The sequence below is a fragment of the Petromyzon marinus genome, chromosome 1 (assembly GCF_048934315.1).
Source record: "Petromyzon marinus isolate PM22_M1 ecotype Great Lakes invasive population chromosome 1, UKy_Petmar_22M1.pri1.0, whole genome shotgun sequence".
Lineage (NCBI taxonomy): Eukaryota > Metazoa > Chordata > Hyperoartia > Petromyzontiformes > Petromyzontidae > Petromyzon > Petromyzon marinus.
The window spans coordinates 7,435,621-7,458,171 of record NC_133667.1 but is presented as its reverse complement, the minus strand read 5'-3'; the positions used below and the strand labels follow the sequence as shown (position 1 = coordinate 7,458,171).

The 22,551-nt window shown below is 50.2% G+C and overlaps 1 protein-coding gene across 1 annotated transcript; it reads left to right on the top strand.

Annotated features, from left to right (window-relative positions):
* Nucleotides 1–1,409: 1,409 nt before the first annotated feature.
* LOC116941172 (uncharacterized) lies at nucleotides 1,410–20,753 on the top strand. The gene is made up of 13 exons (XM_076056707.1): nucleotides 1,410–1,793; nucleotides 5,776–5,832; nucleotides 8,916–8,990; nucleotides 10,159–10,236; nucleotides 11,100–11,177; nucleotides 12,261–12,338; nucleotides 13,628–13,672; nucleotides 14,245–14,319; nucleotides 14,779–14,838; nucleotides 15,030–15,098; nucleotides 15,735–15,815; nucleotides 17,190–17,231; nucleotides 17,817–20,753. The coding sequence occupies exons 1-13, from the start codon at nucleotides 1,724–1,726 to the stop codon at nucleotides 17,822–17,824; spliced, it is 816 nt and encodes a 271-aa protein (XP_075912822.1). The 5' UTR covers nucleotides 1,410–1,723; the 3' UTR covers nucleotides 17,825–20,753.
* The last annotated feature ends 1,798 nt before the right edge of the window (nucleotides 20,754–22,551 follow it).

Genomic DNA, 22,551 nt, shown 5'->3' with positions numbered 1-22,551 from the left:
CAAACTTCCCATAATAAAATGGAGGTGAGACACCCTCTCCATACAATAATTAATAATCTTACGAACGGGTTCTGTCCCTGAGGCCCGTTCATTAGTCCAAATGATCTTAAGTCGAAACACTAATTGGACGAAAATACCACTTACGACGATACGTGAAATTATAAGACTGCTCTGCTGCTCACAACATCCTAGCGGAGGTTCCGTGGGCGGTCCTGCTGATCGATAACCAGACGCGCATTGTATTGAGCACTTAGGAATAGGGACGATGGGATGACTCCAACGTGGTGCGGTGCGAGGGAAGAAGCAGAACGAGAAGCGCTGCGAGTCGCAGTGCGGGGAGCAAACACGGCACAATCTGACGGGTGGAATTCGCGAGATCGGTGATCGCGGTAGTAGCGAGAGAAGAGGAGGCGAGAGAAGAGTGACTTTGAGTGAATCGCTGAGAGCTGGATCATCAAACAACCCGGCTGCTGCTGCACGTTGAACTCCATCGCGTGCAGCGAGGTGCGAGCTGCGTGCTCCACGCCGGATGCGCCTTGCCACGCTCATTCCGCTATGTAACAAAATTTTTGTTCCTGAGTGCTAAGTGTTATTTTTTAATTGCTTATGCCTAAAACGTATAGAAAATTGCTATTATTCCCCACAAACTTTCCTTCTGTGACCAGGACTTTATGTGAACGTAAGACACAAATGCACACCACGTTTCCTCATTGAAAATATGTACATTTCTAAATATCAATGTCCTGGTCACAAAAGCAAAGTTTTTGGGGAATAATAGCCATTTACTGTACTTTTGAGGCATGAGCAATTAGAAAATAACACTTACTACCCAGGAACATTTTTTTCTTTGTTACACAGTGTTCTCATTCTTGCGGCAGTGCACTCAGAGTTCCGCGCGTGACTCTGGGGCCCCGTGTGGCCGCGCCGCGCTCTGCTGCTGGGGAGCGCTCTCGCCTGCAGCAACGAAAGCTCCCCGTTTCGCATGCCATTACTTTCGGCTTTCGGGTGAGGCTGGGATTTCCTCTGAGCGCATCGCGCAGCTCCGCTGCTGGCAGTAGCGCGCGGGCCGTCATCGTGCCACCAGCTGGTGTCACCTGTAGGTGTTGCTGGCACCCGTCCAGCACCACCGGACTTGCCACCCGCCCCATGCGCCACCCACACGCGCATCCAGCAGCCGCCTGCACCACGCGCACTGTCCGTCTCGTACCCATCCATCTCTCACTCTCAACGTCTTGACGCCCCCTCTCTCTCGACCCATGAGCTAACGAGCAGGATGATATCATTATGATTATGTAGGACATGGATCAGAAATTATACACCGTGACGACGTACGTTTACAGAGAGACACACAGAGACAAAACTCCCAAGGTTATCGAGAACACCAGAGTGTGCTGTTAACAGCACCACACACGGTCGCCTTTGTCCTCCTACTTGTAGTGTTTACACATCTGCGACCATGTCATCCGTGGTAGGGAATCGAACCCAGCCCCACCAGCACCCCGTGTACGCTGCCCCGTTGAGTCATGTCAAGTGACGTCAAGAGACCACGCCCCCGCTAGACGTAGTATAAATACTCCTGGCTGTGGCCCCGCTCACTGAGAGACAGCAGCGTGTTCTTGTTGGGTGCCGTACAGACGCGCGCTTGCGAGGTGCTGGTCAGCAGAGGCAGTAGGGACACGAATCGTGTTTTACTTTTTAGAGCGAACCTCCAGCGCTGCCTGATATGGTCGCACAGCGTGTGATGGAGGTAGTGGTGGTGGCGGCGGTGTTGGTGACCGTCAAAGCTGCATCTGGTAAGATGTTCCAACGCGTCACCATCCAACTACAAAGTCATTCTCGCTGCCGGCTCTCTCTATCCCTGCTCTGATGAAAAAACATTTTCCGAAACGGCAGCCGTAGGTTTGCCACCTGTACGTTACTAGTATGGACCGTACGTGTATTCAGATGTAATGTCCGCCACTCCTCGGCAGTGGTTTGACTCTGAAAGGGCTTTGCGTTATTCGGCGCCGTTGTTCCCAGCGCACGTGTTGCGGGATACGCCTCGGACGTGCGGCGCAGCGGTGGCGTCCGTGCTCAGTGGGGACTCGGCCGACGCTCCCCACAGAGAACTCGGTCCGCTGTGGCCAGTCCCGCCTGTGGTAGTGCGCCTTGGTGTCTCAATCTTTTGTAGTTAATTTTGTATTACTTTAGTATAAATACATGTACATTTTTATTCATATGTTGGTTTTTCTGACTTTACGTGAACGAAAAGACAGATTCGCCCGTTTTCTCTATGAAAATAGGTAAATTTCAAAATATCACTGTCCTGGTCACAAAAGCAAAGTTTGTGGGGAATAATAACCATTTTCTGTACTATATTCTTGGTTCTTTCGGTAAAGTCACGTAGAAGGGAAACAATAAAATAATAAAAATAGAAACAATATCTTTTATTATTATGTAAAAATATAAAACAAATATAAAACAATATTTTTATTCATATTCTTAGTTTTTTCGGTAACGTCACGTTGAAGGGAAACAACAAAATAATAAAATATATATAAAACAATAAAAAATTCTCACGACGTTTCGACCATAACTCAAACGGTCGTCTTCAGGTGTGTTGGTTTGCATAAATGTATTTTTAAACGGCGCATTTATTTATAAAAACGTTAGCGCCACGCGCAACGATTTGGCAGTGTATTTAGGACTAGTCCATCTATATTCTCATGAACGTTCATGAGGCTATCCACATATACAAGCACAGAGACAATTTCAACCGAGAAGATGGATTCTATCTTAGCAATCATTGGAAAGATTTGATAAACCATTTCAGGTCTTAATTGATTGTTCACGCTTACAGTGGCTTTCAGACAGCATACATTATAACAAATTTCGTCTCCCCCCTCCTCTTTTCAGAATATAGATGGACTAGTCCTAAATAAACTGCAAATCGTTGCGCGTGGCGCTAACGTTTTTATAAATAAATAAATGCGCCATTTAAAAATAAATTTATGCAAACCAACACACCTGAAGACGACCGTTTGAGTTATGGTCGAAACGTCGTGAGAATTTTTTGTTTTATATATATTTTATTATTTTGTTGTTTCCCTTCAACGTGACTTTACCGAAAAAACTAAGAATATGAATTACTGCAGTCACGAAAGCTTTAAATCAAAATTTAATATTTTTATTATTTTATTGTTTCCCTTCTACGTGACTTTACCGAAAGAACCAAGAATATGAATCCCTGCAGTCACGAAAGCTTTAAATAAAAAAATAATTTTTTGGTACTTTTGAGGTATAAGCAATTAGGAATTAACACTTACCACCCATATATATTTTATTATTTTGTTGTTTCCCTTCAACGTGACTTTACCGAAAAAACTAAGAATATGAATTACTGCAGTCACGAAAGCTTTAAATCAAAATTTAATATTTTTATTATTTTATTGTTTCCCTTCTACGTGACTTTACCGAAAGAACCAAGAATAAGAATCCCTGCAGTCACGAAAGCTTTAAATAAAAAAATCATTTTTTGGTACTTTTGAGGCATAAGCAATTAGGAATTAACACTTACCACCCAGGAACAAAAAAATCGTGGAATCGGACACCGGGACACAAACCGCTGGGCGAGACACCACAAGTAATGCGACATCGCCAAGGCATAGGAACGTGGAAAGTCCAAACGACGTAGACAAGAGCGCGTGTGTGAGCGCGAGGCTCCGTCGGGCAGCGGGAGCGACCGGTCTTGGGCCGGCGTCCACGGAGCGCGCCTCGCGTCAGTGCAGGGAGCTCCGCGCTGCGCCTCTGCGCTGATCCTCTCCGGCACCGCCGGCAGGCGCGGTGACGTCACAGCTGATGCGAGCGACGCTCGCCCCGGCGGTCTCGTACACGGGCGCAGCAGTGGCGGGCTCAGAGCGGTGGCGCAGCGGTTAGCGCGGACGCGAGTTCGAGTCCCCCCAGTCAGGGTTACCATCGTTGGCAAGTTCCATGAGAACCGGCCCAGTGCTATTCCCCCTGCACCAGCCTGCACTCACCAGCGTGGTGAAGTATGGTCCAACCACCCCCCGCCCCCGCCGCGAACGATCTGGCCGGCGGGGGGCTTCATCCAGTGGTGGGTTGAGAGTGGCTGGAATATTTTATTATGAAATGGTTCCTCGCTCGTGTTTACATATTGTGAATAAAAAATTTACATTTAATGGGTACCCATTCAAGTGTGCGTATTAATATTTATTCTGTACTCGTATGTGAGTACCTATAAATTGAATTAGCTCAGGGCTGAGGGGTGGAGAGGTTTTCATTTTAATGGGACGAACGAGATGGAACAAACGAGAAACGAGGCACAGTGTTCATGAATCCATTGCGAGATCATTGTTTTGTGTGGCGTCGTGGTTAGGGGCCGTCCATAAATGACGTCATGCACCTAGGGGGGATGGGGGTCAGACATTTGTAACGAGGGGGGGGGTGAGAAATGTGACGTCACGTCAAAATTCGCAACTTTAAATAAATATAGACAACACGTTCTACTGAATTAAATAGACTTTTTTAATAAATGTTTTCTCCTACAACATCAAAGTGCAGCGCCACTTTAAATACGCACTACAATGACAATAGTTTAAAGCGATTTGAAGTATGTTTTATTTTTGTTGGGGGGGGGGGGCAGAGCTTTGTGACGTCATATTTGAGAGGGGGGGTCTGACTTTTTGTGACGCCGTGTGACGATGGGGGGGGGGGGTCAAAAATCGTCCAAAATCGCGTTACGTTATTTATGGACGCCCCTTATCAGTCTAAACAATGGGCAAGTTTCTTAATGAGTGGACAACCGCAAATCGATGGACAGACAACTTCTGTGCGGTGGGATAAAGTGTGGGTAAGCCCATCTCTCCCAAGACGTCTGGCCAAAGTGTAAGAGTAGGCCAAAAGCCCACGAGAGGGAGCGCTGTGAACCTCCGTGGATTGGGGGACCTTCCGCCAGCAGTGGCGAGAGCTGGCGACTGCCGGGCTGCACCTTTACCCTTTACATCGCTCTACTCTACTAACACGGATCGCGCACAACAACAACACAAAGTAGAGAAGAGAACTCGAATGAGCCGTGGTGCAGTACTGAATCCCAGTGGGCGATGGGACGGGTGGGATAGAGAGAGGGGTGGGTGGTGTTGGGCGAGCGATTGCCCGAATCCGTCTGTTCCCCCGGGCGGGGCGAGGGGGTTTTCCCGCCGCGTTCACCCGGCACGCGCCCCTCGTGCAGGCAGCGCGCGCCGTGGTTCCACGGCACGCGTCTCACGGTCCACCCCCTCCAGCAGCCATCTCCAATAGAGGCACTGCCACAACAACGTAGCCCTGATAGTCAATGAGGTGGGAGTGAGCGGTGGCAGAGTGGCTAGTGCACTATTACGCTGTGAACCTGGCTCCTCGTAGCCACGAGCTCGATCCCTGACCATGAGTTGAATTCCCACCCACGGCTTGCACCAGTGGCACCGACTGAACATCACAACGTGGAGGAGGCCTTCATCCAGCGGAAGCTTGACACAGAGCCGTGGTAGCCATGGGTAGTGAATGCTCATGTAGGGATCTGTCTCAATCGATCCACTGCTGGATGAAGGCCTCCGCCAGCTGAGTCGGTCATGGGTTCTTATCAACCTCCCAGGCTGTGTCAACTCGGCTCGATGTGTTACCGTGAGAGCGATTGGCTTCAGCGCTACCGCTCGATGCGCGTTGTTGCTGCGTGTGCGCCACTGCCAGCGCAGTGCCCCTGTGTGCTGCGCGTCTCACGCAGTCTGTGCCCTTGTCTTGCAGAGCCCTCGGACGAAGAGATTGTGAAGAAGTGCGGCTTTTCTCTCCAGGCAATCCACGGTGAGTGAGTACCGGCCTATTGAGAGCGAGTACCGCCTCTTGTGAGTACTGGCTCCAGTGAGTAGCGCCTCTTGAGAGTGATGGTGCATGCTCCGTGTCACCCAGGGCGTGTGCACAGTGCGTGCGGTGGCAGTGGCGTTGTGTGTGTACACGTCGATTTGTATACAGTGTGGAGCGGTAACATAGTGGTTGACGCATTGTACCACGAACCTGGCTACCCGAGTTCGATTCCCGCTCATGGCCATGAACAGTGGCAAATATTTGAACTGGTCCTGGGCCTCCCCTAGGTCGACTCATCCATACAAATAAGTCCACACACAAACACGGGGGTATTTAATGCATCGTGAAGGCATGATACAATGTTCAATTAAGAGGACACAATGGAATATTTTTCTGCATTTACCGTTTGGGCTAATGTGTGTGTACATGTACACATACATACAGACACACAGATACACACAGACACACATACACACAGACACACACATACACAACAAAAACCGCCATTCGCCACTAATGCTTGTGCCAGGCTATGTGCACGTTGATGCCACATGAAGTGTCGAACGCCCGCTAGCAGGAGGTCACGGGACAGACCCAGGTGCCACGGGTCGACTGACTGAGATGACTGGCTGATGCACCACCTGTGCCCCCAACTGTGCAAACTTGCTGTGCTTTAGCCACCCAGCACTCTGCTCGTTGTTGTGAGCGTCGCTCCTCTGCCCTCCGTTGTTGTTGGAGGGCGACTGCCTCCAACTGCCCAGTTGCGTCCTTCATGAGCCTCCTCCACAGAGGCCGATCTTGACACCGCTGGTAACAGTCATCAGCAATTCCACTCAGCTCCACATCCTCCTGTACCACATCACTCCATCTCTTCTCTAGCCCATGCCGTGCCCGTTTAGCCCCCTCTATCCGGCCGAACAAAAGCTGTTTAGGCATGCGGTGGCAGGGCATGTGGGCGACATGACCCAGCCAACGCAGCCTTGCCTGCCGAAGGAGCTCACCGATGGGACTTTGTCCAGATCTTTCAAAGATTTGTGAGCTCCTCACACAATCCAGCCTGGTTAAAACCAGGATGGATCGTAGACAGGCCACCCTAAATGTTTCTAACCGGCGAAGATGTTCCATTAGGGGGGTCCACATACATACACACAGACACACATACACACAGACACACATACAAACACACATACACAGACATGCCACCACCAACAACCATGCGCTCTACCTCCACAGAACGCACGCGGGCACTGCAGAGCATTCCAGGGCTGTTTCAGAGTGGTTTGCACGCAGAGAAGCCGACCCTTCCCTGCCGATGGTTTCTCTCTTGAGTTCACCACGATGTCCAGGTTTAGAGTTTTCAGATGCCTAATATTTCGCACAAAATCACCATCATCACCATTACCATTAGCAGCTGCCATTGTGTGTGTGTGTGTTGTGATGTGTGTATGTGTATGACGTGACCCGTTTGTGTGACGTGTGTGTGTGTGTGTATGTCGAAACGTGTGTGTGTGCATGTGTCTTTGAACATGCAGCGGTTAATGCATTACACTATGAACCCAGCGAATCGAGTTCGATTCCCATTCACGGCCACCAACAGTGACGAATATTTGAACCGGTCATGGGCCTCCCCTAGGTAGACTCAGCCTCAAACGAGTACCTGGTACGGTGTGTAAACATCGCCACTATGGAGACAAAGGTGGCCAGGCTTGGTGCTAACTTGCCACAAAAGTCTGCTTTGGCTATAAGGAACATATTTGTTTTTGCACCACGAACCTGGCAGTCCGAATTTGATTCCGATCCATGGCTAAGATGAGTGGCGAGCGATATCCGCACCAGTCTCGGACCTCCCCAATGTCGACTCGGGCTTAAATGAGTACTCGCTGCGGTGTGCGATCAGCGCTGGACAGCAAAGGTGGCCGGGTGGGGAGGTAGCCACCCCACTTTGTGTGCCGTGCCGGCCTTCGTCGGACCTCACGAACGGCACTCTCCCCAACAGCCTGTTAAGGCGACACCGGGGCCCCTTGTTTTTGTACTTATCTGTGTCTTTGTGTGACTGTGTACGCAATTGTGTGTACATGGCTGTGTTGCACCTGTGCTGTTGTAATATCATAGCACGCACAGAAGTAGTTTTTGTGGTTTCAAAATATCTAGTTGTCTGCTCAGGAAGTGGATTGGTACTTCTGCTGTAATTCACAGAAGTTGAATCTGAATTTTTATAATTCCGCTTCTGCGGCGTATGTCGTCAATGTGGTGGCTAAACATGCCCTATCGAGTATCCCTCTGATCCCGTCACGTGCCGGCTGCATCGCCCAAATGGTCGTGTGGATTTTTCTCTGGGTCCTCTGGTTTTCCCTCCACATTTATAAACAATGCTTTTAGAGAATTTGCTTGATGTACATTTCCACATGATAAGCCACTTCGTTGAGCTATCATTTGTGGCCAGGTCGCTTCTTAAAAGAGCTATACAGCTCAGTGGGGCTTTGGCTGGTAAAATAAATAAAATAAATGAACGAGTCACGTGGGCAGAGCGCTTTGGCGGGGCGCTGCGAGGCAGGTGGCTCTCATGGAGTGGTGGGGACGCCGAGAGCCTCGCAGTGGCGTCATGCACCTGGCTCAGGCAATGAGCATGCTCATTCGTGTAACAATGCGTGATACACAAAATATAACACAAATTGTAATCTATGTATCTGGGAAACTGCATTGATTTGTGAAGCAGTCTCGCCGTAAGACGCAGGGACAGGGTGGCAGCGTGGCTGTGCTGAATGGGCAGTCGGGGAGCGGCGTATCTCCTCCCTCTCTCCCTCTGGCGGTTCAGTACATTGACGCGAATTAGGGTCGTGATTACATTCAAGCATCGATTCTCTATTTTTAACGCTGTGGTGAATTTTATCGGCCCAATGAGTCGTATGGTCCCATTTCCACATCAGTCTTGTACAAGTTGAGACGAAAAGCAAACCGATCCCTAATCATGTGATCGATGTGCGAACCGCGGGAGCTTGGGGGAATCGATATCAGTTGTTACCCCCCCCCCCCAACGTCCGTTGCTAACCTCTCCATCCTGATGCATCTCTTCTCTGCTTCAGAATGCAAATACACGAAGTGCCTCGCAGCCTCACAAGTTTGCCAGACGAGGACAGAGCAGGAAAGCACCGATTCAGGTGAGGGAGACTCTATGAGTGGTACCAGACCAAGTGCATGCGGCCTGTGTCTCACACGGGAGATGCACGGTGACATGAGGGCGCAAACCGTCCCTCACTCCGCGTGGGCAAAGCGCAGCGATCCCGGCTCCTTCTGCACTCATCGCTGGCCACCTCTCCCCTCTCATCTCACTGTCTCACTACCACATTCTCCACGATCTCTGCTACCTCTTCCTCTCTTATCACTCCACTCCCCTCCACACTGTCTCCTACCTTCCCCTCTGATCTCACTCCACTCCCCCTCCATGCTCTCTCGTACCTCTCATCTCAGGCTACCAAGGCTTTCTATCGAAGTCTCTCAGTTAACCTTCACTCCGTGGGAGGTCCATCAGCTCGCTGCCCTTGAGATCCACGTGTGGCCGATGCCTCAGCTGGAACCCAGGGGGCGAGTTGGCTGTGCAGGCTCCGCGCTTTGATCCCCGAGCCAGCAGCTGTATGAGTTCGCTCCTCGCAGTGGTGATGGGGGGGAGGTAGGCTTGGGAGGGCAGTGACAGCCCCTGGGTTTAAGCCGCGCTGTGCAGCGGCACCAAGTGGCTCGGTTCCATCAAGAGCTCGAAGAGAGTCCACTTATCAGATTGAAACATTTACAAACTTTAATTAAAAGAGGAACAAGTCGACCCTTCTAGGCGTCTGTTATGAAAGTTAACTTCTCTGCTGAGTGAAAGCGTGTCCCTATTTTAGGCACGTGTTTACATGAAATGGAATCACCACTTGTGCAACGTTAGCCAATGCTCGTGGTTTCCAAACGAACTTTGGACACCACGCAGCCATAATAAATCCTACCACCAACAGCTGTGAGCAGGCCACAGGCCCTGGATCGTCTGTTGTACGGAATGGTTCCTCTCTTGCGGTAAAGGGACCACCAGTTTCTTTTTTAGTTCTACGCAACTTTCTGTTTAACATCTTAAACCGCTCGTGTCTGGTCACGACGTGAATTTAAAATGTAGGTTTCCGGAATACTTGTTATCCCATATTTGTGTGTGGGTGAAGTCACATTTGGAAGTTTTTATGCCAAAATTCTTGTCATTAACCCTCCACCACCCGACGTGATTATCACCTTTACAAGTATCATATTTGAACGTGGCCAATATATGGATCACATTCTCCTCGCTCGTTCCCTATGCTACAGAGTGCCAGATGCGACTCTGTATGGAAGCCAAGACGGAGTGCGAGGCGCCACTCAACAAGGACCTTTCTGGTGCTGAAGGTGAGAGACGGTCGGTTCTGCATCGAAACGTCGACCTCTGGTTTTCAAGCCCAGGGGACTCAGCTATTGAACAACAGCAGCAGCAGCTGATACACATGGTCCATTATAATTGAATTGAATCGTGCCCCTGCATTGGAAAAATTCAAGGATTTGCTTGGGGAGGGGGTGGGGGTTGGAATTGAATCTAAAACTAAAGCCGCCCACGACACTGGTTGCCATGTTGTGATTACTCACGCCCGCAGTTAGAGAGAGGTGATGCATCGGAGAGGCCCTCACGTGGCCATGTGATGGACACAGTCCCTCGTGTTAAAGTGCTCGTGAACTGTGCCCCAGGACTCACCCCGTCAGCACCTCGCCTGGGCCACTGTCTGTGTGTCGTGTGCTGCGTTTGTAGCGCTGTGCAGAGTGCACTCTCAGCTCTTTCGGCAGATGCTGGGAGAAAACGAGCTAAACCCCGTTTGGAAATGACGCTATGAATAGGTAAAGAATTCTAGAGTGACACATTAAGCTAAAATGCATGATCAGTAGGAATTTGTTGGGCAGAATTGAATGTGTTTGCACAGTAGCAGTGTGTGTTCCCTGCTATGACTAACGGATCAGAAACCTGAACAATGACAAGAAATTGAACACAATTCTGAAAAGTGTGAAACAGAAGTGCATTGCAAGATGCGTACTCACCATTACATAGAGAGACAAGAAGAGCAACACGTGGATTGGAGAATGCACGCGAGTTAGAGAATACACGCGAGTTAGAGGGACCGTCGGCGTACTGTGCACTGCCTGTTTCGAGTGTGCATGCACTGTGTCACCCCAGCGGTGGTAACACGGTCGGCACTCCCCGGCCCCCTCTGTGCTGCTCTCAGTGTGCGAGGGGGACGGCTTCGACCGCACCGACCTGGACTGCCTCCTTCTGCACAGGAGGTCGATGGCGGAGCTGACCGGTGAGCTGGGACCTCGGCAGCATCGGCACAGCGAGCACACACACCTGCACGTGTACACACACCTGTCCATGTACACACACTCAATCACACCTGTCCATGTACACACACTCACTCACACCTGTCCATGTACACACACTCACCCACACCTGTGTACCTGCACACCAGCCCATTCCACATACCTGCACATACACACACCTACCCAGGTACACACACACCTGTCCAGATCCACACACACTTCCTCGTGTCTACCTGTCCACCAATACATCTGTCCACCCTCCCCTGCCCATATGTTAACCCACACACCTGCCTAGCTGTCATGGACGCATACCTGCACAGCACAGACATGGAGACCCCACACGTATTAAGTACTTCAATGCATTAATGCACAAACATTCTCACATAGCACTGGTCTGTGAGGCTTGTGGGCATGTGCTTGTGTGTATGCACGGGGGGGAGTGGTTGCGGAGTGATTAGCACGCTGCGCTATGATCTTGTGCGACCTGGGTTCGATTCGCGCTCACGGTCAACAGCAGTGACGATTATCTTAACCCTTTCCTGAGCCTCCCTTAGTTCGACTCAGCCTGAAATGAGTACCTGATATGATGTGTAAACATCGGCACTAGGGAGTCAAAAGCGGCCAGCAGTGGTGCTGGCCACTCACCCTCTCGGGTGCCGTGCCGGTTTTCATAGGTGCTCGCTAACAGCACTTGCTCCTACAGTCTGTTAAAGCTATACGGGGGATCTTTGTTTTTGTATGAATGTGAGGGAGTGGTGGCGTAGTGGCTTGCGCGCTCCACTATCAACCCAGTGACATGGGGTCAACTCCTGAGCAGGGCTAATATCAGTGACAAGTCGTGTCTGCACTTGTCCTGGACCTCCTCCAGGTCCACTCAGCCTTACAATGGGTACCTATTGCAGTGTGTAAAACATGAGCACTGCGGAGACAAAGATGGCCACGCACAGTGCTGGCCACACCCCCTCGGGGCGCCGTGCCCTTCTCAATAGCTGCTCAGTGACAACAGCTGTCCCAACAGTCTCTGAGTGAACGCCGCGATCTTTGCGGGTGTGCGCGTGTGCGAGCAGATTGCAAGGCTCAGGGCTACTTGAAGGTCAAGCGCGAGTGTTTCAACAGGGTGTGGTCGAACATCGTCCGCACTCAGGGTGAGTAAAGCGGTGCTGCTGGCGTCTCACCACGCCCGCTCCCGTGGGCTGGGGCTGGCCCAGTGCGCTCCGTGTGCTGGCTGCCCGTGAGCGGCGCCCAGCGGCACCGCTCAGGGCCAACCCGGCGTGATCCTTACTCCCTCGCAGGGGAGACACCACTGCAATCCATAGCCACAGGCACAGCGCGTAGTCATAGCCATAGCGGTGATCGGCGCACCACCGCGATGTAAACTCTGCAGCCTGAGGTCCATTCAAAAGCCACGGCGAACGTCGGCGGCGAGTGGCATCTCAACCAGTCCTGGCACCTTCACGAACCTACAATGACCAGCTTGGTGAAGTATGGTCAAACAACACCCATGACCGATACGGCATGGGGAGGCCTTTGTCCACAAATTGACTGTAAATTGTTTTGCATTCACTTCAGCTCACCCTTAATTACAGAGCCTTCCACTGTCAATGTCACCAAATGGTGCCCAGTAATGCCTGAATTGTGTCTCCCATAAAATCAAATTGATAACTCGCATAGCTACGTAGGGTCATCATTAGTACAGTCTTGAAGTTAATTTAGTTAATTTATTGAATAAGAAGAGTCGATACAATATGGTAGTTGATGAAATGTGTTTCTTGGCCATTGTGAGATTTTTAAAAAAGTGCCACTCCATCTGCTGCTGTGAAATGTAAAACACCACACGGGTTACATTCCTGTGAACACGACGTGTATGCTGCATGGGCTATGGCGACACTTGCAAGGAACTGAGGGGATTTTGAACAATTCCCATATGGCCTGGAGCACCGCTCTCAATGCAGTTCAGGCAAATTGTCAGGCACCGTGCAGTAGAGCGGCACGCACTCCCGGTGTGTGTTCCACTGCCCAAGGAGACGCTCGTGTACCATACTGCATCGCGTTGTGATATCCTGAGCTGTGTGGTGTCAGTGTGAGGAGGGGAGCCCCACCAGAAGTGGAAATGGGGTCACAGCGGGGTATGGGTGAGACCAGGGGTGCCTGGTTGTGTGGACGAGTGGTGGTGCAGTGGTTAGCGCACCGTGCTCTGAACCTGGTGACCTGAGCTTGATGCTTGACCACGGTAGCAATCAGTGGGGAGTAATCTCTGAACCAGTCCTGGGCCTCCGTTGTGCAATGTGTAAACATCAGCACTGGGTAGCCACACGACCCACTCATGTGACACGTCAGCCTTCATAGATGCTCACTAACAGCACTTGCCCCATGAGTCTGGTGGCGGCTGTACTAGCGGTGTGTGTCTTGTGTTTCTCCCCTCCTCCCAATGCAGCTGAAGCCCTGCTGAAGCGGCCGCACGTCTCCGACGACCTTGTGGGTGAGTATCTCTCCTCCAATCCCACCACGGCTGACCAACCCTCACCCACCCATACACACCTCTTCTGTCGTGTCTCCAGCGTGACCCATCTGTTGGTGTTCCCATGCCATCTCAACTGCCCAGGCCCGACTTCCACCCTCATAAAAAAACCCTTTAGAGTTTAGAGGCAACTGGCTCTTGCTACAACTTGGTAAAGACCACCACTGGCCAACTCGATTGTCTTTTACAGGAGCCAAGAGCACAGTTGGGCTCTTTATTGAACCTGAACAAACTTACTACCATCCCCAAATCCATCAAAGCACTTTCCAAACTTCACCTGACCACTAACAACCCCCGTGCTTCAGAGTCACGGACAATTATGTCTGTGAAATAGTGTACACATATATTGCATTATTGTTTAAAAATTAACTAACATCCCAATGCAGGACCATCCTAAAGAGTAAGCATCAGACTGAGCGAGGTTTACCTGGGTTGAATAATTGTCACTTTTATTTGAGAGCGCGCTGTCAATGCTGTGAGTGCCTCTGTGCGTGAGCGTTTTTCAGTCGCGTCTCTGTGCGTCCTCTGTGCAGAATGCGCGCTCAGCAGCTGCTTCAACAACACGGAATGCTTCCACAACTACCACCACGAGCTCGCTCAGAACCCCGGTGAGCAGGGAGGTTCCTGCCTTCCCCCTGCTACCCCTCCACCCACCCATGCCTCCACAGCTCCCACTCCCCCCACTCCCCCGTGACCCGAGGCTGGGCCGTGTTGCGAGCGCCCTGGTGGCTGAGAGCACGATTCCCGTGTAGGGCAGGGAGACTGATGAGGGCTGTAGGTACACCGCGTCTATCCATCGATTCATTCCGACTCTTAATGCTCACGATACATGCATCGACATGCTTGCATAAGAATTTATGTTTTTATATTTATATAACTGTGTGTGGATATCTCTCACTGGGTGCCCTGTGTGTGTGTAGATTTCTCTCACTGGGTGCTCTGTTTATGTGTGTGGATATCTCTCACTGGGTGCCCTGTGTGTGTGTGGATATTTCTCACTGGGTGCCCTGTGTGTGTGTGGATATATCTCACTGGGTGCCCTGTGTGTGTGTGTGCCTCGTGTGTAGCGTCTCACCGGGTGTTCAACCTCACGCTGTGCGCATTCGTCTCCACCGACTACCCACTTGGTGAGTCCCGCACCGTGAGCCCTTCGCGGGACACACAGACAACACCCAAGTATTTGTTTTAAAAACCTAAGCCACGTTCCTAAGCGCAGCACCCGGGCCAGGGTGAAAACCTGGGGGTGAGTGGCTGAGCAGTGGCCATGCCTCACCGCGTGCTCGTGCTGTCTCCTTCTTGGTGTTGTCAATCGGTGCAGAGTGCGACCACCGCAACTGTACCCTGGACATCGCCGCCTGCAAGCACCTGGACACGGCGAGCATGCCGGGTACGAGCGAACACACACGCACACGCGACCTGGAGCGCACGCAAGCATGAGTACACACAACACGCGCCGTCAATGCTCATGATTCGTCGAACAGGATCGATCCCTGTGCTCTCCGCACAAACGTGGAAGCGTTCGCGTGGGAATCATTGAAGTGTCATATAGCCAAATTATGTGCGTATAGAGGTGGAGTGGCAGTGCATTGGTTAGCACACTGCGCGGCGTAACCCGGCAAGATCGATTTCCAGCCACGGCTAACATCAGTGACCCGGCACTGGGTTTCCCGTCAATTCAACCATATGGCTAAACAACCCCCGTTACCGACGGTGCAGGGATCATTTCATCCAACAGTGGACGGACAAAGCGCTGTTCACTGCCATGGTTGATGTGCAACTCCTCGCTTGCATGGGACGGTTTCCCCTGCAGTGGAGAGGGCAGGGCGAGTGTCGCTGCACGGCGCTGAGCGGGGACCGCGTGTGGGGCGGGGCTCACGCCGGGCCATCCCCTTTTAAAACGACTCTGGCCGCTACGGTTGTGCACTCGTGTGAATGCATGTGTCGACACTCTGTGTGTGTGTTGACACTCTGTGTGTGTGAATGTGTGTGTTGACACTCGTGTTTGTATTTGTGTCTCTACCAGCTGGAGCTGTGGTTGCAGTGGTGCTGGTCGTTCTGGTGGTTCCGGTGGTACTGGTTCTGTTCATCCTCTACTTGCGAAGACGTGAGAACCAGCGCTTCAGATGTATTCACACAAAAAACAAAGATTCCCCGTATAGCCTTAACAGACTGTTGGAGCAAGTGCTGTTAGCGAACACCTATGAAGGCTGGGACGGCACACGAAGGGTGGTTGGGTGGCCAGCACCACACCTTTGTCTCCATAGTGGTGATGTTTAAACACTGTACCAGGTACTACTTTGAGGCTAAGTCGACCTAGGGGAGGCCCAGAACCGGTTCAGATCATCACTGGTGTTGGCCGTGAGCAGGAATCGAACTTGAGTCACTTAGTTTGTAGCGCAGACGTTGCAGTACCGCTCTGTGTCTTTGTCACAAAGACACACACTCACACACATGTGCATGTGCACACACTCACACACACGTGCATGTGCACACACGAACAGGACAGGCTGTACTGCTCAGTGTGCCACATCTGCCAGCTTATATGCGTGTTATTTATAGCGCACTGCATTTGCAATCCAGAAGTCACCGGCAGTTGAAACAATGCTACAAGTTTCTTAAACCCCCCCACCTCTGTCCACCGAGCAGTGTCAATGGGTACGCCACAGTCAATCGGCAGGTCGCGGTGTGATTGGGTAAAGTGTGCGTACTCCCACACCTTACAAGAAGCATCAACAGCTTTTGTTCGGCTAGATAAAGGGGGCTAAACGGGTGTAACACGGGCTAGCGCCCTGTTAACTATTGTTTAAGGGCGCTTTATAAATTTTAATAATTATTATTAGAGAAGCAATGGAATGATGTGGCACGAAAGGAAAGGGAGCTGAGTGGACTTGTCAATGATTGGTACCAGCGGTATCAAGATCGGCCTCTATGGAGGAGGATCGTGAAGGACGTTACTAGGCAGTTGGATGTAGTCACCCTCTAGCAACAATGAAAGGCAGAGGAGCAATGCTCACAACAATGAGCGCAGAGCCATTAGGCGAAAACACAGCAAGTTGGCACAGTAGAGGCACAGGTGGTTTGTCTGCCAGTCATCTCAGTCAACCCAATGTACTTTCTGGTATTGTCCCCCGACCTCCTTCCAGGCGGGCATTTGACACTTCACGTGGCATTAAAGTGCACATAGCCTGGCACATGCGCTGTGGTGACATTACCGCCAACTAGTGGCGAATGGCGGTTGTCGGTGATTGTAGCTGTGGTGGTTACAGTTGTGGTGGTTTTGGCAGCAGTTGTGGTTGCAGTCGTGTGGTAATGACTGTGGTGGTTGCGGTAGCGGTTGTGGTGGTTATGCTTGCTGTGGTTGTGGTTGCTGTGGTTGTTGTGGTTGTGCTGCTGTGGTTGTGGTTGCTGTGGTTGTGCTGCTGTGCGTCCGCTCCACTGAATCACGCGCTGCCTCCTCCTCCCTTGCCCTTGTCCCCAGGGAGGCGGGGAGCGAGCCAGGGGGGGTACAGCAGCACCAGATGTGAGTGTACGCGCTCACCACAGCAGCAGCGGGTGGGGGGGGGGGCACACAGAGGATGTGCAACGCTGAGATCAAGGAGAGCCAGAGATGGGGGGAACATCGCCCATCTCAGATTGACTGACAGCACGGTCTCCGTAGCTACGGCGCGGCGCGCGTGGACACGGACAGCGGTCCCACGCCTCGGCGTCTGCGCTTCCCAACCCGATTTGTGTGCTTCTCAGTTTTTGTTCCATCTTCATGTTCTCACGAGAGTAGCGCCGTCAGGTGGCTGTACACGAGACTGCACGATGGATTTTAAAATCCCTAGCAAATAAATTAAATGAGCGACTCAATAACTTCCTCCTGCTCAGCTCCAGTAACTCACCGGTCCTTTGCAATAGAAATAATGAATTACAGCGCACGCTGATTTAACACACGCGTTTCACTTTGATAGGTCATCGTTAAAATCTTACTTCGTGCACATACACGTAGGCCACAGCTCATCAGTATAAAAAGACCAGGAGCATTACTCATTCATCGTGTAATTATTATGTTAACTTAACGTGGATCGTTTTTGTCTCCCATGTGATTGCGGTGTCATCACAGCGGCCTAGGTGCAGGGCTGTGGGGAGAGAAACTCGAGGTCAAGGAGCTGCTGCTCTTCCTTCTCTCCTATGGATTCTACCCTGAGAGCAGCTCGGGACATTCGGTGCTTCCCCTGCACTTCCAGTGACAACGTCACCAAGAAAGCTTCAGGAGCAACCTCACCAAGCACCGCACCTCCAGGAGCAACCTCATCGAGCACTGCACCTTCAGAGGAAACCTCACCGAGCTCCACACCTTCAGAACCAACCTCACTGAGCCCAACACCTTCAGAAGCAACCTCACTGAGCCCCACACCTTCAGGAGCAACCTCACCGAGCTCCACACCTCCAGGAGGAGGCTGGAGCTGGGATAAGTTCCCGTGGTGGTGATGTCTCTCTGAGTCACCATCCCAGCCACTCGCCTCAGCTGGCAGCTCGCTGTGCCTCCTCCCACTGCGGTTGAATGTTGGTGTTGTTTTAATTTAACTTATTTTCAAAGTTTTGTTATCATTCAGTCTTTAGTTTTAGGCTCGAGTTTAACTATTTTAGTTGTTAACTTTAGGTTAAAGCACCGGCGTATGTTGTATTTATTGTCTTAAAATTTTACATTTTCATATTATTCAGTAAGCGTTCCTCAAATTTACTAATTTGTATTTAATAAGAAGTCTGAGTTAGAATGTTGCCATCCTCACACGACAGCACTCATTGCTGTTGGTATTACTGAGCCAGTGTTGTAAATTCCACAGTAACAGGTCATGGAACACTTTCTCAATATCACAACCGCGACTGACTTCCTACAAACCAATTTTACAAACCCCAATGGGAATATAGATTCGTTCAGTTCCTGCCCGATCAGGATTTCAACTTGCGACCCGTCATGGTGAGTTGAGCTCTCAAACCACGATGCCATCGGATGCCTCCATGTCCGACATCGGCATCATCATCACCACCGGTCCCTTAACCGTGGCACTGTGGGGGCTCCAGTGATGCTTTGGCGTTCAACTCTCTCCACCTCTCGCGGTCAACTTCTGTGACTGACCACCTAAGGGTCATGTCACCTCCACGCGAAGTTATTCACCCGAACAATGGGCAGTGCGTGGCAGTCGTTGGAAGCACCGCATCTCTAAAATGATTCTAAGACTCACAGCTATAGAATGTAGATTATTACCGTTCATGCAATGGACAACAGTAATATCTAAATCATTATATCAACAGAATTATGTTTCAAATACAATTACAAGCAAACTGAGGCCATTGTGGTAATGTGAGCCGGCACAGGAAGCAGCAGGATCTGATTGTAAAATTAGATCTCAATTCACCACACGTGGCATCTCGTGGCACAAGGCTCATTGTCTCAGACCATTGCACTTTTGATTACCTACTTCTTGATTTAAAGCTTTCGTGACTGCAGTAATTCATATTCTTAGTTCTTTCGGTAAAGTCACGTTGAAGGGAAACAATAAAATAATAAAATATATATAAAACAATAAAAAATTCTCACGAAGTTTCGACCATAACACAAACGGTCGTCTTCAGGTGTGTCGGTTTGCATAAATTTATTGTTTCCCTTCAACGTGACTTTACCGAAAGAACTAAGAATATAAATACTTCTTGTTGTCCTGCGATTAACGCGGTTGGCCGCGTATGGTGCGAAAGAAGTTAAACATACGTACGTAGAGAATGCAGCATTAATTGTCATGAATTAACAGGATTTCTCCAAGTGGAGTTGACTTAAATATCACTGCCACCTAGCGAACCAACATCCCCTCTCAGTTGCCAACCATCGCTCCCTGTGCCCTCTCATCTCGCCCCGGCCTCTCTACTCCTCCCCTCTCTCTCACGGGCAGCCGTTTCCCTCCACAAGCACAAATCGTGAAGATGTTGCGAGTTCGACAGCGCCATCCCACGTGTCACCACAGCCGTTACACATTACCCGGCACGTGTCACTTTGAGGACTTTCATATTGGTCAGCCAATGTCAGATTATTAGTTTGTAAAATTTAAGAAAAGTGTGTTTTGAAATGGATATATGAAGTTACATGTTTTCTTGTTGGGGGTTTTAATCCACAGAATAGCACGCGCCGTTCATTGCGTATTAGCAGATGCGTTCATGACGCCTGACCATAAATCATAAAACCGTGAACACTCAGACTGTGGGCTTGCAGAGTCTGTGTTGGGTGCTGCAGTGCATTCTGTGTAGGGTACCCTGTTTTTTCTTCATTAAGGCAAAATGTGCTCATTTATAATTTATAATGTTATTTATATTGTTTTTAATGTATATACAGTACAACTTGCATATCTGACCGTCATCTATCCACTTTGCCCAATTAACCACCACACCCAGCGCTGTGCTTGTGCATGGTGAAGCGGTCATCTTCGATTGATGCTCACATATTTGACCTTTACACAAATCTGACCTTTATCCACCTGTAGTTCAGTCTGTAACAAGTCAGATATGTGACGCACTAACAGAAAAGAAAACGACATCAGTGCGACCACCACAGCTAACATGAGCACGCTCTGCAGGGTGCGCAGTGGCAGCGTGACCCCAATTTGAGGGATTTTTCAGTGCAGAGCTTGAGGAGAACAAATCGGTTTAGTGAAACCAATTTGATCAAGTCACCTAAAGCCCACATTACAGCCACTCATTTATGAACATGTTCTAAATTATAACCCACCTCAAATAAGTTAGATTTTTTTGTAAATGTGTAAGTCCATACGGTTGTGTTAGATTAACATTGTCACGTAGCATTAGCTGTACTTTAGTTATAATACGCGTTTAAGTAGAGATAAATAAACCTTGCTTAATACAAAATGTAATCTATGCAAGTCTGTGCAGGGTACGCGTCGCTGTACATGGTACGAATGTCACGATTCATCGATCAATATCGATTCTCGAAAATAATATCCAGCTCACAATATTTTTGTACATATTAAATAAAAATGAGCAAATGATACAAGCTGTATATTTGGTCATGCATGTGCTGAAGGAAGTCTCCACTACAGGGATCTCCAGGGAGCCCCCTAGAGGGCGCCAGGCCTCCTGCTCCACGCGTCTCGCAGTCGGCTCGCACTCACGCGGCACCAGGAGCCGTTCTCACGCTCGCCGCGTGCTTCACACTCGGTGTTTCGAATCTCACGGACGCGGCGATTCCGTCTCCCTCTCATTGCCGCTGTTCTCACACTGCCACGAGTCGATCTCAGGAACTCCAGTGGCCTCGATCGCACATTTCAACTTGAGGAGTCTGCCACAGGTGACATCATCGTGTCTTGTGGGGCTGCCCGGCACCAACAAGCTGACAAACCATGTGTACATCAATAGCACTTCCACTCTGTTTGGGGCTGTATAATTGTATCAACACACCTTGGAGGTGGGGCTTTAATATATTTTGTGAATGTATTTTGTCGGCAATTTTTTACCAAAACCTTTCACTCTGGCAAAGTTGGTAAAAGGTGCGTTCACGTTTTGTAGGGATTGCTTCAGGGTTTTGTAATTTTTTAAAAACAAATGTCGTCTCTTTGGACAGAGAGACATCCCCTTGTCTCTTGCCTTAAACATTGGGAAACCGTGATGTGTATTGCATCTGAGCTGCTCGCTATCCAATGTAATAATGTTGCATTGCTGCAGCTCATTGACAATAACCATGCCCATTCAAACGATCAGTCGCAGTCGTCTTGCTCAAACAAGCATTGGTTAGTGCTCTACTCGGTTAATGAACCTGAGCTCGCAATGGAAATTCCACATCTCTATCACAGGGACCAGACTATCCGCTAGCCAGCACACTGCTTGGGTTATTGTGATATCACCAAATCCGAAGCGGAGGTGGCCTCAGCTTGACCCAAACTGTGCACGGCGCTCCCCTTAACGACAGCACTCAACGAAAGTGAACAGTCACCAACGCTCATCGCACTTTGTGATTTAACAGTTTGTATGGTGCAGGACGAGCAAATGTGAGGGGGCGATTTCCAACGATGTTGATAATCGGGATTAATTGTTTCTGCTCTTTACAAAATGTATATCATATATTCATTTAAGCATTTTTAAACTCGTAAACTAGACATTTTATAGTAAGGAATGTCTGTGTTGCTAAAGTAATGCTGCCTGCATCACGACCTCTTTGTTTATTTGTTGCAATGCTCGCGGTTTGTGTTTGGGGCCACGCCAGGCTGGTGCTGATTGACTCGAATCGCCACGCGGCCACGTGCCCGCAGACAGCAACACTGTCGGCTGTGCCCCAGGGTGCGGGGAGCGGAGTTAAATCGGCGGTGCGCTCGCACAAGTTGACTCTGAGTTGCCCGGCCTCTTGCAGTGTCGCTGCCCCCAGCAGGCACCCTGAAGCTGTGCAGTCTTCTCGTGCCTCAGCTCTGTCCTTTCACACGAACTCTTCTCCAGTAGCTGCTACGACTTCTGTGGCCGGTGGCACAACAATAATTCAAGTAATTCTTATTCATTTCACATTTGCTGTTGATCGTGACCGTGCCAAACACGGTCGTGTTGTTTGCTCGGAGGGGTGATCTAGAGACTGGTTGAACGCGCGATCAGTTGAGATTTATTGCAGCGATGAATGCGCTGCTGATTGTTGGCTTCCCATATCTGCTGCTGGTCCACGTGATGAGGGCAGGGGCCGTGACACCTCCGCTTGGGGAGTGTCCGCGTTGTTGCTGATGGAGACAGCGGCTCGTGGTCTCACCAGAAAGCGGATGACTCGAATCCGTGAGGCGCGCCTCGCTTTGTGCTTCTCAGAAGCCGTGGGGCTC

What these genes read in the sequence shown, in the direction of transcription:
- LOC116941172 (XM_076056707.1), top strand. Translation starts at nt 1,724, where the DNA reads ATGGTCGCACAGCGTGTGATGGAGGTAGTGGTGGTGGCGGCGGTGTTG. An exon ending in CGTCTCCGACGACCTTGTGG is followed by an intron (nt 13,673 to 14,244) that starts GTGAGTATCTCT and finishes TCCTCTGTGCAG; the next exon opens with AATGCGCGCTCAGCAGCTGC. An exon ending in CATCCTCTACTTGCGAAGAC is followed by an intron (nt 15,816 to 17,189) that starts GTGAGAACCAGC and finishes CCTTGTCCCCAG; the next exon opens with GGAGGCGGGGAGCGAGCCAG.